The sequence below is a fragment of the Oncorhynchus mykiss genome, chromosome 11, assembly GCF_057628025.1.
Source record: "Oncorhynchus mykiss isolate SJ-2025 chromosome 11, ASM5762802v1, whole genome shotgun sequence".
NCBI classification, from domain to species: Eukaryota; Metazoa; Chordata; class Actinopteri; order Salmoniformes; family Salmonidae; genus Oncorhynchus; species Oncorhynchus mykiss.
The window spans coordinates 36,546,460-36,560,412 of record NC_143032.1 but is presented as its reverse complement, the minus strand read 5'-3'; the positions used below and the strand labels follow the sequence as shown (position 1 = coordinate 36,560,412).

The 13,953-nt window shown below is 43.8% G+C and overlaps 1 protein-coding gene across 1 annotated transcript in view; it reads right to left on the bottom strand.

Moving 5' to 3' along the window:
- Positions 1–13,953, bottom strand: part of LOC110535637 (POU domain, class 6, transcription factor 2-like) — a 112,960-nt gene that overhangs the window by 81,700 nt on the left and 17,307 nt on the right. The window contains 3 exon segments of the mRNA XM_036935370.2: positions 4,795–5,005; positions 8,818–8,897; positions 8,900–8,914. Of these exon segments, the coding sequence (XP_036791265.2) occupies positions 4,795–5,005; positions 8,818–8,897; positions 8,900–8,914 (306 nt within the window).

Sequence of the window (13,953 nt, the reverse complement as noted above, 5' to 3'; positions counted from 1 at the left end):
GTCTCTCTGACATAAAAATACTCCATCTTGATGTACTCATCGCTATGATTTTTTTTTTACCAACACCAATCTGTTGTAGTTATTGTAAGAATTCTTATTATTATAATTTTTACTTGCCGCAAAGTGCACGCACGCACACACACTGTATGACACACTGTACAAATGAAGCTGAACGACATGTTTGAAATGCACCAACTGTGCCAATGGTGGAATGGAGTAAGGAAGGGCATAGACAGGTATTTCCTTTAAATCCCAGTGTTTCTGGGAGCTGTGGCGCTGTGGCGAGCTAACCTGTTAAAGGAACGGTGGCGTACACCCAACCGTCAGCTGAGTCGGAAAAGACGGAGTCTGACATTGACTAGCGAATGTACCCCCCAGGAGTCCACCCTTTGGCGCTGTAATGAGAGGAGTGATTTCCATAATTTGTATCATGTTAACACCCACTCACAACATGAGTACGCCACCGATTGCGTTTGAGCGTTTTCATCAAACCAGGGAGGAGACATGTCTTTGATTGCTACTGACACGGCTTCTCATGAGGCTAGCGCTAGGTGAGTGAGACACACAGGGTTTATCTATCTGGATCCCTGAGTGATGTTTTCGTGTTTCCTCTGGAAGAATGCAGGGGAACAATGGTATCACCTCACCGTTAGAACTGGGGTCTCTGGTGTCATGTGCACCATGGTGTTTGGGCTGAGAGCAAATATGAACGGGATACACTTATAAGAAAGGGGTTTGTTCAGTGGAATTGAGTCTGGAATTACTGTCGAGTGAGTCCTAGAGAAAATGCGCAGACAAATGATGTTTCATTCATTTACCTCCACTGAGCATTACATTTCTGCTTCATTGATACTTTACAACTTACAATACAAGGAAGGATATCTTGCATGGCCAATTACTGTAGGCCCTCTGTGCAATAAAGCTATATTGAAAATCCAATATAAATATTGTCAGGGTATTAATGTGAGTAATCTATCTTTCCTAGAATCTTATATTTAGTTACTTTTTGTGCAACTATGTTTTGTTTTATTTACACTTCTAATGACTTACAGTATACAACAGCAATATAGTAATGAAGTAACAACAAATTATGTTAATGAGCCAATTAATAAATAAATGCATCATCACATAATTGTACAAACAGCATGACCGTCACCTAGTTTGCAGCTAAAATAGTGTCCACTCTATCAAAGAAATATACTTTCTCCCTCGTTTAGTTTCAATGGGAATTTGTTTGTACAGAATGCTTCCTGGCATAAATCATTCTGACAAGTAACAAGTTACACTGGGTGCTGCTGTGTTTACCGTTTCCGTGACAAGATGCTGCTACTCCGTTTTATTTAAGCAACAGTTCCAACCTTACTGCACAACCCCATTACAATGATGGTTATTCATCACTGCCTCACAACTCTCCAGCCTGTACACATCTCTCTCTCTCTCTCTCTCTCTCTCTCTCTCTCTCTCTCTCTCTCTCTCTCTCTCTCTCTCTCTCTCTCTCTCTCTCTCTCTCTCTCTCTCTCTCTCTCTCTCTCTCTCTCTCTCTCTCTCTCTCTCTCTCTCTCTCTCTCTCTCTCTCTCTCTCTCTCTCTCTCTCTCTCTCTCTCTCTCATGGGCAACTTTGATGGGGTGGGGGCCACAAAATAACGGAACTGATCCTGCAAAACATTTTAGTGGACAGTTATGTGTGAAAGATATTTTCCTGCAATTCTGGAGACAGAGAGAAGATTTAGAAATGTTATAACTAATTTAATGCAATTCTACTCATTTTGCCATGGGGCAGATATTTATTTTTTGCAGTTACAGCTTTACAAATGTTTGCAGTTTTTAACATGATAACTGATGATCAATGGGCCACACCCCGGTCGGTAATTCGACCATGCTTACTACAAGATTAGATAGCTGGCCACTAGACTGACTTACCAATAAATTAAATAATTGGCCAATTGAGTGACTGCTGATGCGAAACCAAATGTCATAATTGCACCTTGTGTATTCTATTATTCTAACTCTCAACAGTAAGTTGACACCCCGACTAAGTCAATTTGTAAGGGCCCCGGACACAGTCAAGACATTTGGGGGGGGGGTGAAATTGGTCCGTGGGCCTAAAAATGGGGGGCCACGGGCCAACAGTTGCCCATCTCTGCTCTAGAAGGATCTTAGACAAGGTAAAAGCCAGGGGTGTTTAACACGAGGTAAGATCAAAGATGCTTAGCGGGAATCTCTTGGTTCTCACATTTCCCTGCTTATCTCATTTGTAAGAATGTTTTGCACCTTGCATAAAACTAAAGCAGATAGGGGCGAACAATCAGATTAAATAGCCAGTGAGTGTTGATAGAAAATGCATACTTTTTAGCACTATATTTGGGCTTCTGTTAAAGCCTATGAAAAGGTGGACTCCAAAAGTGGAATCCATCCTGGGTTTACTAGCTATAGTAACTATACTAAACACGTACAGTGAAAAATCCCTCACCCACCCAAAGACAAACAGCTATTAGCTGATCATTAGCCATGTCAGTAGATTTAAATAGAGTCAAAGGTCTTCCTGCAGTCTCATTACTGTAGGCTAACAGCTGTATGTGTCTGATCTGATGCTAATTAACCAGCAGAGCAGTGTTACACAGTGCAGTACAGCAGGGCTGTAAAACACACTTGCTCCTGAGGTCGTGAAATTAGCTGGCTGCTGGCTCTGAGCTCAAAAGGGGCAATGACTGCATTAAACGTGTGATTAATCAGTGTTGATGGGGACTGGCGTGAGTAGCGAGGAGAAAGGGCGAGGGGTGAGGGCAGGGGCAGGCTGGGGCCGCCTTACAGAGGTGCTGTGCCAGCAGGCCTCATTTAGCAGGGCCCTGATGCGCTCCGACAGGGGAGAGTGGAGGAGCGGCGCGTGGCCAGAGGGCCCCGGACACAGTCAAGACATTTAGCTTCACTCCTGACTCGTGTCACTTTCTCTTCACGGAGGTCCCTTCACCGCGTCCCCCTCAGATAGGATGGGCGGAGGATGTGGGAACAGCCAGTCTGTCAGTGCTTCTGTACGCTTAAAATGAAACTGCCATGGAGGCATTTCATTGTTTAACTTTGTAAACAACGGATGATGAAGTATAGCAAGTGATTGAGGACCAAACCATCTGTTATAAAATGATGATTGAGAGGTGTTTTGTGCCTTCAACATTATGACCAGGTGTTTGTCAGTCGGTTATTTCTTCCTCTGGCTTGTCCCACATACAGTATGAGAAGTTGTTGAAATGTGAGACAGACAGACAGACAGACAGCCTTTTGGGCCCGTTATCGCCCCTTGCTCCAGGATACATTGGAGGGGCCTCAGTGGCTAGATAGATGTGGGATTTATTAAAAGCTCGCCCCGTAGCGATGATGCACGTTGTTATTTATGCATGCTTGTGTCCATTAGGGCTTCTATCTTCCTTCACATTTCCTCACTCAATCCATCCGTCCATCCATTTCCTCACATGAGGGGAAAGGGAGGACTCCTTTCTCTGCACTTTGTGCTGCCTGGGCATTATTGTAATCTCCACCAAAAAACACACTGCTTTACATGCAGCCTGGCATCTTTTTACATTAGTGAGGCCCCTCTCATGCAACATTCATGACTGATGGTTTCCCCATCCATCCCTCAATCTAATGGTATAAAAGAGACAATGTTTTAAACATGAAAATGGAAACCATTTACAACTATGATCAAAAGAAAACACTTGCGCACTAAAGTTTAAAAGGCGAGGATAAGAACAGCCATGGATGAGGTGAAAAAGATAGGAAATAGAAGATGGGAGAGTACAGTGCACTCTTATGGAGAGAAAAGAGGAGAGGGAGAGTACAGTGCACTCTTATGGAGAGAAAAGAGGAGAGGGAGAGTACAGTGCACTCTTATGGAGAGAAAAGAGGAGAGGGAGAGTACAGTGCACTCTTATGGAGAGAAAAGAGGAGAGGGAGAGTACAGTGCACTCTTATGGAGAGAAAAGAGGAGAGGGGAGAGTACAGTGCACTGTTATGGAGAGAAAAGAGGAGAGGGAGAGTACAGTGCACTGTTATAGAGAGAAAAGAGGAGAGGGAGAGTACAGTGCACTCTTATGGAGAGAAAAGAGGAGAGGGGAGAGTACAGTGCACTGTTATAGAGAGAAAAGAGGAGAGGGGAGAGTACAGTGCACTGTTATAGAGAGAAAAGAGGAGAGGAGAGAGTACAGTGAAAAAAGGAGAAAAAAGGAGAGGAGAGAGTACAGTGCACTCTTATGGAGAGAAAAAAGGAGAGCACAGTGCACTCTTATGGAGAGAAAAGAAGAGAGGAGAGAGTACAGTGCACTGTTGTGGAGAGAAAAGAGGAGAGGGAGAGTACAGTGCACTGTTATAGAGAGAAAAGAGGAGAGGGAGAGTACAGTGCACTCTTATGGAGAGAAAAGAGGAGAGGGGAGAGTATAGTGCACTCTTATGGAGAGAAAAAAGGAGAGGGGAGAGTACAGTGCACTCTTATGGAGAGAAAAGAAGAGAGGAGAGAGTACAGTGCACTCTTATGGAGAGAAAAGAAGAGAGGAGAGAGTACAGTGCACTCTTATGGAGAGAAAATAAGAGAGGGGTGAGTACAATGCACTCTTATGGAGAGAAAAGAAGAGAGGGGAGAGTACAATGCACTCTTATGGAAAGAAAAGAAGAGAGAGTACAATGCACTCTTACGGAAATAAAAGATAACTTCTGTTATTACATCAAATACATGCATTGTCAAAATGACTGTAAATGTAGTCTCCCACTCTGTCCTCTATAGGTTATCTGCTGAGGCAGCCCTCTTACCTTGCAGGTTCTGTAGGGGAAGCGTCATGATGCCCTGTGCGGCTGCTGCAGCCACCAGGCCCTGGATATTGGCGGTGGGCAGGGAAAGCACAAGACCCTGCTGGCCTCCCAGGTGGCCGCCCGTGTTGAAGGGGATGAGGATGGGCTGGTTCAGGCCTGGCGACCCCCCGGCCAGCTGCTGGGCCACCAGCAGAGACTGAAGAGAAAGACACTGGGTTACAAAAATATGTTGACATTAGTATGCATAGTAAAAACGCATAGTAAACGGTGATTCATGTATTAGCATGCATATTAGAGAGAGGTTACGTTCGCATCACATTTCACCCATATGTTTATGAGTGCCTCAGGATAATGGAATGAACCATTCATAAAAATACACGAAGATATTCCCATCAGATTCATCCAAGAGGAATCAACGGCCATCACACATGCAACCCACATTTCACTCAAGTGACAGAGGTGCTCTAAATCAACGTGTTTTCTGCTGACATCTGTGCTTTGAAACATGCCACAGCCAGAGTGACAGTCGGAACGCAGTGCTGCTTGCTGGCGTGTGGGGAAAAGGAATCCAACTCCAACCTTTGAAAAAGAGCCGTGCATTTTCCTTTCAGACGGATGCAGAGTGGTTTATATTTCATCACAATGAACACACTTCTGGTACCCTAGAATCAGCCGTTGAATTGTTCCCCCAAGCTTTCATAAATATCAGCACTTTCCTCGTTTGGTGGGAGATACAGTACATCACTGACTTCATGTCAGCATTCACTAATATTAGTCAGAGTAGAATCGGTGCAGTCATAGACACAGACGCTACGATATGTTATCTGAAGTATCGCTAGAAGACATTTGGCACAGTCGAGGAGCCGTTCAAATGTATTTTCACAGCGAGCAGCTCTGCAAATATACAGCCACAAACACATTTTGTAGCACAGTGCTCTGATCCCGGGTTTAATGAATGGTCTTGACACCAGATGTGGAAATGGCTGTAGCACCGGAATACAGAGTAGAGTTAGTCCAGAGTTAGGACACCCAGATATGTATTACATTTGATATATCATCTATTAGTTCACCCGTTTGTCAGATACAGACTTGATTCTCATAGTGTCATCAGGGGGGAAACAAGCGTTTTGCATCACGTAAAACGACATTCCCAAAATTGCTGCTAGTGCCTCTACATACAGGGCATGGACATGGAGGAATGCGTGGCTCCTTTGTGTCAGAGCCCAGCCTAACTGCTCTTGAACGTCTCAGCCCCTGTATGCCTGTAGTATGCCTGTAGTATGCCTGTAGTATGCCTGTAGTATGCCTGTAGTATGCCTGGCTGCCCTGTGGCCTCGGTGCTGATCCCTCTCCGCTTGACACCTCCACACTAACCTGAGCCCACGAACCTTTAACGGCACTTGTCAGCTATCTGCTTCTGTTTTGCATGGGGCGCCTGTGGTGTAGGAGCGGAAGGCGGCGTGGAGGGGTCGACTGGTGTGAACATGGCACCATCCTCCCAGGCTTGGTGCTGCTGGGTGACAGCGGTGTCACTAAGATAACCCGGCGCCGTGCGGAGAGCGAGCACCAGTTTCGACATAATCCCAGTTTTAGGAATGTGATGTTGCATGAGTTTAAAGCCAAGAGGCTGGGTGAGATTGGAAGGTAAAACACTAGCATTAAAAAAAAGTTACAAATCGAATTGGATCGTGGATTTGTTTGATCAAAGGAGACCAGGGACGAAGCTTGAAATGAATAGTCACTGGCATGGAGAGACCTTTCGTTCCAGCAACTGTGTCATGTGAACAAAACAGAGTATGTTTTATATAATACTCATTACCGTAGGTTTAAAATGCTGAACATTTTCAAAATTCACAACAATTATAGTTTGCTTTGAAACACTATAACAAATCATAACAGAAACGAGAGACACGGGTTGCCTGCTTTGAACGCGTTCAAAATGACATTTTGTCGTTCGCTTTAAATAAGGAATTAGTCATTTGAGTGATTAAAGAAGAACCATCAGGACATTAACAAAGGGGGCCCTTTCGTCAAGGCAAGTCACATATGTTTAATCTCGCTTTTTAACGTACATTTCACGTCGAATTGTGGTGGCATATAATCAAAGACAAGTCTTTGAACATTTTGATCTTGAACATTTTGATCTTGAACATTTTGATCTTGAACATTTTGATCTTTAAATGAAATGAGATCCCTTCCCCTGACAATGAAGAGCGATACATGGAAGGGAATTATTATTATTTTTTTAAACAATTCTAAATACATCAAATGTATTTCTGATTTATTATTACAGCCACGTGTCTGCCAGCTTCAGAGCACCTCAAGTAAATAAGACCCCTTGCTATTTGTCTTTAGGCTGTGTTTGTTGCTGTGCGACTCATGGCTTTTGTGATGGGAAGAGAAGGATAGTTCCGAAATATATCCCATGTTTCACTAACTAGCTTCTGTAAAACGTGCAAAGTGTGCGTACTAATTGAATCGGAAAAGCTACCCCCTGACCGCCACCACAAAGTGAGGTTCAATTTCCAGAACATAAAAACAAAACTGTCCTTTTAAAATACCAGACCATTACTGTAAACAGCCTTGTCTGCTCCCTTTGGGTGTCAGTGTGAATAGTTCTGCATTATTTTCCTTTCTCCGTGTTTGTCTTGCCTGTCTCTCCAACGCAGGTCTAGTTTGGGATGGTGTGGTACTGCCTTAGGCATGGCTGACAGCTGAGTGTTGAGGAGTGGGGTCGCCCAGGGAACAGGCACATGTTCTGGTCCAAACCTAAATAAGGTACCCTACCTCTCTGCATGTGTTCTGGGTGGAGTTGGATGGGGTCTGGATGGGTCTGGGAAGAGCTTTAGACCTGGATGAGATACGCTGCCTCTCTGCCCAATAGGGGCCAACAGGCTCTTCCATCTGACCGGAAGCCCAGAGAAATTGCCCATAATCACAGAGTTTGTTATCCTAACTGTGAGTGGGGAACAGGGGGAGAAGTGGATTCATGTTGGGTAAACTACCTTCGGATAATGCCTGTTCGCACAATATCCGGCTCCGAAGTGAGAATCTATCAAAACATATTGATCCCAAAATAGGAGAATTGGTTATGGCATGGGGAGCACCTTCTTTCTGAAAACTGTTAGCTTCACCGAGACTGTACTGACAGCATTAATATATTAGACAAACAACCTTCTGAAGCTTATAGGGACTGGCACAACTAGCTGCACTAAAGCATTTCTATTTTGTCTGATAACCTTGTTTACCATTCATGGATGAAACAGCTATCATGTCTCTCATTATCAGAGTGGCTTTAATCAGTCTGGTTCTCTGTATTTCATTCTGTTGAGCTGAGTGAGGTAATTCAGCAGGGAACTCAGTGAATTAGTCTCTCACGTATCCTCTTTTGTTTACCCTGATGAGGATTGATTCAGTAGCGGAGCCCTTATTGAGTAACACTGAGTGATGTGTCCCAAATAGCAGCCTATTTCCTTTATCGAGCACTACCTTTGACCAGGGCCCATAGGGCTCAGGACAAAAGTACTGCGCTATACAGGGAATAGGGTGTAATTTAGCACGCAGCCACTGAGTGCTGGGAGAGTGGCCTCGTTAGGGGAAGGGAGGGAGGGAAGCCCTATGTCTGCCTGGCTGGCTAGCTGTTCACACTACTGGGTTCAGGGAGGTGACAGTGAGACAGGACTAATGAGATAGATATTCATTAAACAGGGCTGAGCCACCAGGCCAATAAATCCAATCACATAGGCTGACTGTCGTATTGAGCTATTTATTGGGATGCCTGGGGGCAGACTGTGCTTGTGTGGCATTGAAGGGGGCAGAGGAAATGTAAACAACTCACCATTTATTCAAAAAAGGTATATGTTCATTAAGGTCACATGTCGACTGATTACCTTTGCAGAGGATTTGAAATCCCTCTCAGATCATTTTCATGTTTTGTTGTGTACCTGGTGTGATTGTGTGTGTGGTGCTGGGCGTGTGTGTTTAGGCGCAGGTCAGGAGGAGGTGACATGGAGAACCACTCACCTGTGGTCCTACCGGGTAGGCTGGGTGAGACTGACCCAGATGACACTGTTCTGACGGGCTGTTGCTGGCATCCGACTGACAGAGCAGTCACGGGCTCCTGGGGGAGCGAAAGAGAGATGGGAGAGAGGGGGAGGGAGAGAGAGATTTGAATCCCCTGTAACATCCAAACAATCGTAAAACATGCACACACAGACAGAGCCAGCTGTGATGACACAGCCTCAAGTACGAAGGGGAGAGGATTTTGTGTTTAAGTGTTTTATCAATAAACGTACTGCGCCGTTCACAATCAGCCTGAATAAATGACCCGTCAGCTGAGAGGCTCATTGACGGGGAGACGGCGCTCCGATTATAGCGGAGGGATGAGGGATGGATGGCCACGGCGCTGCATAAACTGTGGGGCCCGGCTCCGCATTATTCATCCATTTGCATCGCTGAGTATCATCACCCATCTAACCCCCCCCCCCCCCCCCCCCCCCCCCTTGTACCACAAGCAGCCTTGCGGCTATGAGACACCATTAGACCTGTATGCTACGAAGCCACAGCGGAGTACGGAGGCGCACATCAGACATAGACATGATAATAAGCCTGGCCTGCTGTGTGATGTGATGGCTGGAGGGAAAACAAAGCCACTCAGGGTGGTGGGGTGGTGAGACACTGTCTGTGTCTCAAATGGCACCCTATTCCCTATGTAGTGCGCTACTTTTGACGAGGGCCCGTAGGGTACTATTTGAGCCACAGATACTGACCATTCCCACTGGGGATAGACGTCAGTTCAACATCTGGTTTTGATTTACATTTGGTTGAGTTCTCAACGAATGTGAATTCAACATGAAATCAACAAAACATTTCACCATGTCATTGGATTTAGGTTCACAAGTTGGGTGAAAAAACATGAAATTATTTTGTTTGAAATGACATGTTGAGTCAACCAGTTTTTGCCCTGTGGGTTTGACTCTCTCAGCATCTCTCAATAGCTCATGCTCAGTTTGTGGGTGACTAATCCCAAGGGTTTTGTGTGATAACATGTTACTAGAAAAGTGCATTGACACCATAGTACATTCTTTATAGATCCCTTCTGTTTAGCTATTGTATCTTGTACACTGCATATTAGACATTCAACTTTGAAAAAGTATCTTCAATCAGATAGTTTATCATTGAACTATTTGCTTTCGTACCACATGGGCTTGGACAACTTTCCTAACGTCCATGCTTTACAAAATTCCAGTTCATTGACCAAAGAACGTGAGCCTCAAATATCACAAGTCAATAGAAGTAATCAATACAAAGATCTCGTCAAATTGATCTTTCTCTAAATGCAGTCATACATCAATGGTAGGCTACCACACAACAAATTCAATGCATTGTACCACAACACATTCTAACTCACTTCCCTCAAAAACTTCAATTCAAGTTTGTAAAAGTAGTACACAAATCAAGGAAAGTAGGAATGTGAGTGGGAGAGTTCCAGAGAAAGCCAAAGAAAATGAATACACTTGCGTATCTCTTTTCAATTTGGGCAATTTACAAGAGGACTATTGAAGAAAAATCATAGTTTGACCTTCGAAATTGAATAACAAACTTCAAAAGACTAAAATTAGAAAGACCAAGAACATTTGACAGACACACTGTCAAAAATAACGGTTTAAAAAAGCATTTTGTTCATGAATTCTAAACTTAACTGGACATACACGTGAAAACGTGCACACTGCGTTTGAGAGTTCCAAGATCTCATTGCCGGTTGGATGTGTGGGTCTGGGACTGAACAAATGTGCACATTACATCCAAAACTCCACTCCGCCACACAACATCATCTTATCTATACATAAAATCCAAATAATTGGTGAATGGCATGACCCATCAAATAAACCTTAAGCATTTGAGGCTTGATTTAATTGCCCTGGGGACAAGTCCGCATTTCGAGCTGGTTTCTACCTCTGGCTCACTGGGCCTGCATCTAGGTATTGGTTCACATAAACCCAAGCTTGTCAACCCTGCAGTCACTTAACATTAGACGGTACAGTCTCTTACCAATTTCACCCATAAAGAGTCAAACATAACCCGACCCAATGCCTTTAATCTTTGTAGAGAAGAAATAAAAACGATTGGAAGACACTATGTCTTTGGCTTTGAACAGTGGAACCCTCGTCTCATCCTAACTCCGGGGCAAACATTCAAAAGAGGTTCAAATAAGTGCATGATGATGAGCCTGGTTAAGGGTGTCTCTATTTCTCACAGCTATTCTATATGGCATCAATTCACCCCTTAGTACTGACTAAATGTTATGTCTTTGAAGACAAGTTTCTTCATGGAATGAAAGCGGAATTCACGAGTGAACTGGGGATCTCATTCATATTCATGAACATATTAGACATTATCCAATGACATAACTAGCTGCTAATTCATTTAGACAACAGGGCCTACAAGCCTGCGTATCGTCAAGTGTCACATCAGAGAACGACAACCTTGACAGTGGAGTTGAACAAAGGCAGCAGCAGTTCCTCTAATTAGCAGATATCCAATTCCATCTCAATATCAGAGATGAAATAACAACGGCTTGACTCTGGCATCCACCGCTAATCAGAGGGATCACTCTGCTCTAATTATTGATGAGCGAATCAGAGTTTACAGAATGCATGACAAAACCATCAATAAGTAATGAACGTATGGCTCATAAATGCAGTGGGTGCAGTGAATAATGTATTCCGTTTGATAAGCAGTGCAGGGGGGGCCTATGGCTTATTCAATAACTGCTGTATGCCTTTCATTGCGTCATCTCACAATAACTTAGCGGGATGTTAAGAGAAAGCTTGATCCCCCCCCTTGCAAATATCTGTGACGTTAACACGTTTAGCTCTGGGAAAGGAATCGATAATAAATAAATGCACATGCACTTTTCCCTAAGGTGTTGGGTGTGATTTCTTTAACCAAATTAAATAGCTGACAGGAGAAATATCCAGGGAGGCCATCTTCAATTCCCTTTTATTACGAGGTTCTTTGAAGTTATTTTAACCTGTTTATATAATGTGAAGGTTTCTTAAGTGGATTCCTTTTTGGACAGTAACACTGGACTGACAATAGCAATACTGGCACATGGAATGATAAAATGTTTGCTGATAGGAATGCTTGATGAAAATGTTATACATAGACTAAGTTTAGACTGACGATTTTATACATAGACTAAGTTTAGACTGACGATTTTATACATAGACTAAGTTTAGACTGACGATTTTATACATAGACTAAAGTCATTCCTTAACTTTTGTGTGCACAAAAATCTAGCACTGAAATTGATGAATGTGTTCACTATATTATTTTGAATAGCTACCTCTCTCTGTCACATAGACATAGGAGCTTATTGCGTGATAATATAAAATCCCATTTTGTAACCTATTTGTGCCGTTTTTTTTTTTAACTTAACCCAAAACTATCTCCCACTTTAGTCTAACCACTGTCATCTGTTCTACACTTTACAACAAGAATGATTCCTATTTTAGTGTTGGTGGGGGCTCTGAGGTGGCTTATGGTGCGGAAATATTCCCCAATATTGGGCACCACACAAATGATCTTGCATTGATCACCTAAGTGGCGACTGGAGAGACACTTTCAAATGGCAGAAGGCTTCATATGGGGCGCAAAAGAGCTGCATTTATTTGCCATCCTCCGTCGCTCTCCTCAATACAGAGGGCTGCCCCGAGGACAACACAGCACAAAACAATACGTCCGGCATTTCATAAAGCAATCAGTTTGCCACCTACTCTACTGCAACAACTGTTTTACCCATTGACCATCTCGATGAAATGGGTGTTATTGAAGGCTTTGTGTCCTGAGTTAGCTTTTGCCCCAGTGCATTTCTGAATCTAGTTTGTGTCCATAAAAGAAACGTTCACATTTAAGCTGTTTTAGTGGCGATTCATTATATAAGTTGTCAAATGTGGGAGAGAGAGCTGCGGCAACGGTTCACGCTTTTCAAAATCAACCAGGCCATCAACGCCCCAACCCCCCCTTTTTAGTAAAGGCTCTTTTTAAAAAGCTGGGCTGAGTGCATGTTATTTCTTTATGGAGCTGGTCTCACATGACATGTAGTATATTCATGACAAAAATATGTGTTGTTGTTCCTTGTCATTGTTTAGTGCTAAACAAATGAGGGTGAACGCTCAGGTTGCACCAATCAATGGAGATTCACTGATGATGAGGATCAGGGCATCATACTGAGGCCCGGAAAAATGACAAGTCACATCATACACAAGGTTTAATTCTGTCAATACCAGACCAATTGTGCTGGATTGTTTGGCCATTGATTTCACTAATGCTGCTGAAATGGCTGACACGGCATAGCTTTTATGGGATTGGCACACGGACAAGTATTCACACACGAGAGAGAGAGAGAGAGAGAGAGAGAGAGAGAGAGAGAGAGAAAAGAACGAGGGAGAGAGAGAGAGAGAGAGAGAGAGAGAGAGAGAAAAGAACGAGGGAGAGAGAGAGAGAGAGAGAGAGAGAGAGAGAGAGAGAGAGAAAGAGAGCGAGAGAGAGAGAGGAGAACGAGGGAGAGAGAGAAAATGTCCGATTCCCTAGTTCCTACTCATACTGTATAATACTTCAAAAATGCCATGCAAGAGAAGGGCCAGAGCATATACAGTACTGGATAGTGCACTACAGGAGGCTATAGTTAAATCTGAGTGGCAGAACATTACGTGCTCAAGAATGTTCCACCTGTATCCCTATGTGGTAGCAACTTGTGTTAGACTCCAGACTTACAAAGTGTTTTTCATGTCATTCTTCTGTCTTTCATTGAGCACACTAAAGCCCTCGACAATAACCCTGAGTATAATGTGCTGCCAATAACCCCGGGTCCTCTTTGTTAGGCTCCCTGAGGATGAGCAGGAAAGTAATACGCTGTTTAGAGACCCCGAGTGAGAGGAGAGGCTGGCTGGTTACAGGTCAATAGGGTTTTTGGAGTCGGAACACACCAGAGACTGACTGTTGAGTGGTTGGCTGCCTGTAATACCATTAGCTACATTATAGCCCGCTGGAGCCTGGAGAGCTGCCATTTCCTTAATTAAGGACCCGGCGTAGGGGCTTGGTGGTCAGGGGCCGTGCCAGTCTCTCTGGGCTCTTTACATTGAAGTTTGATTTGCT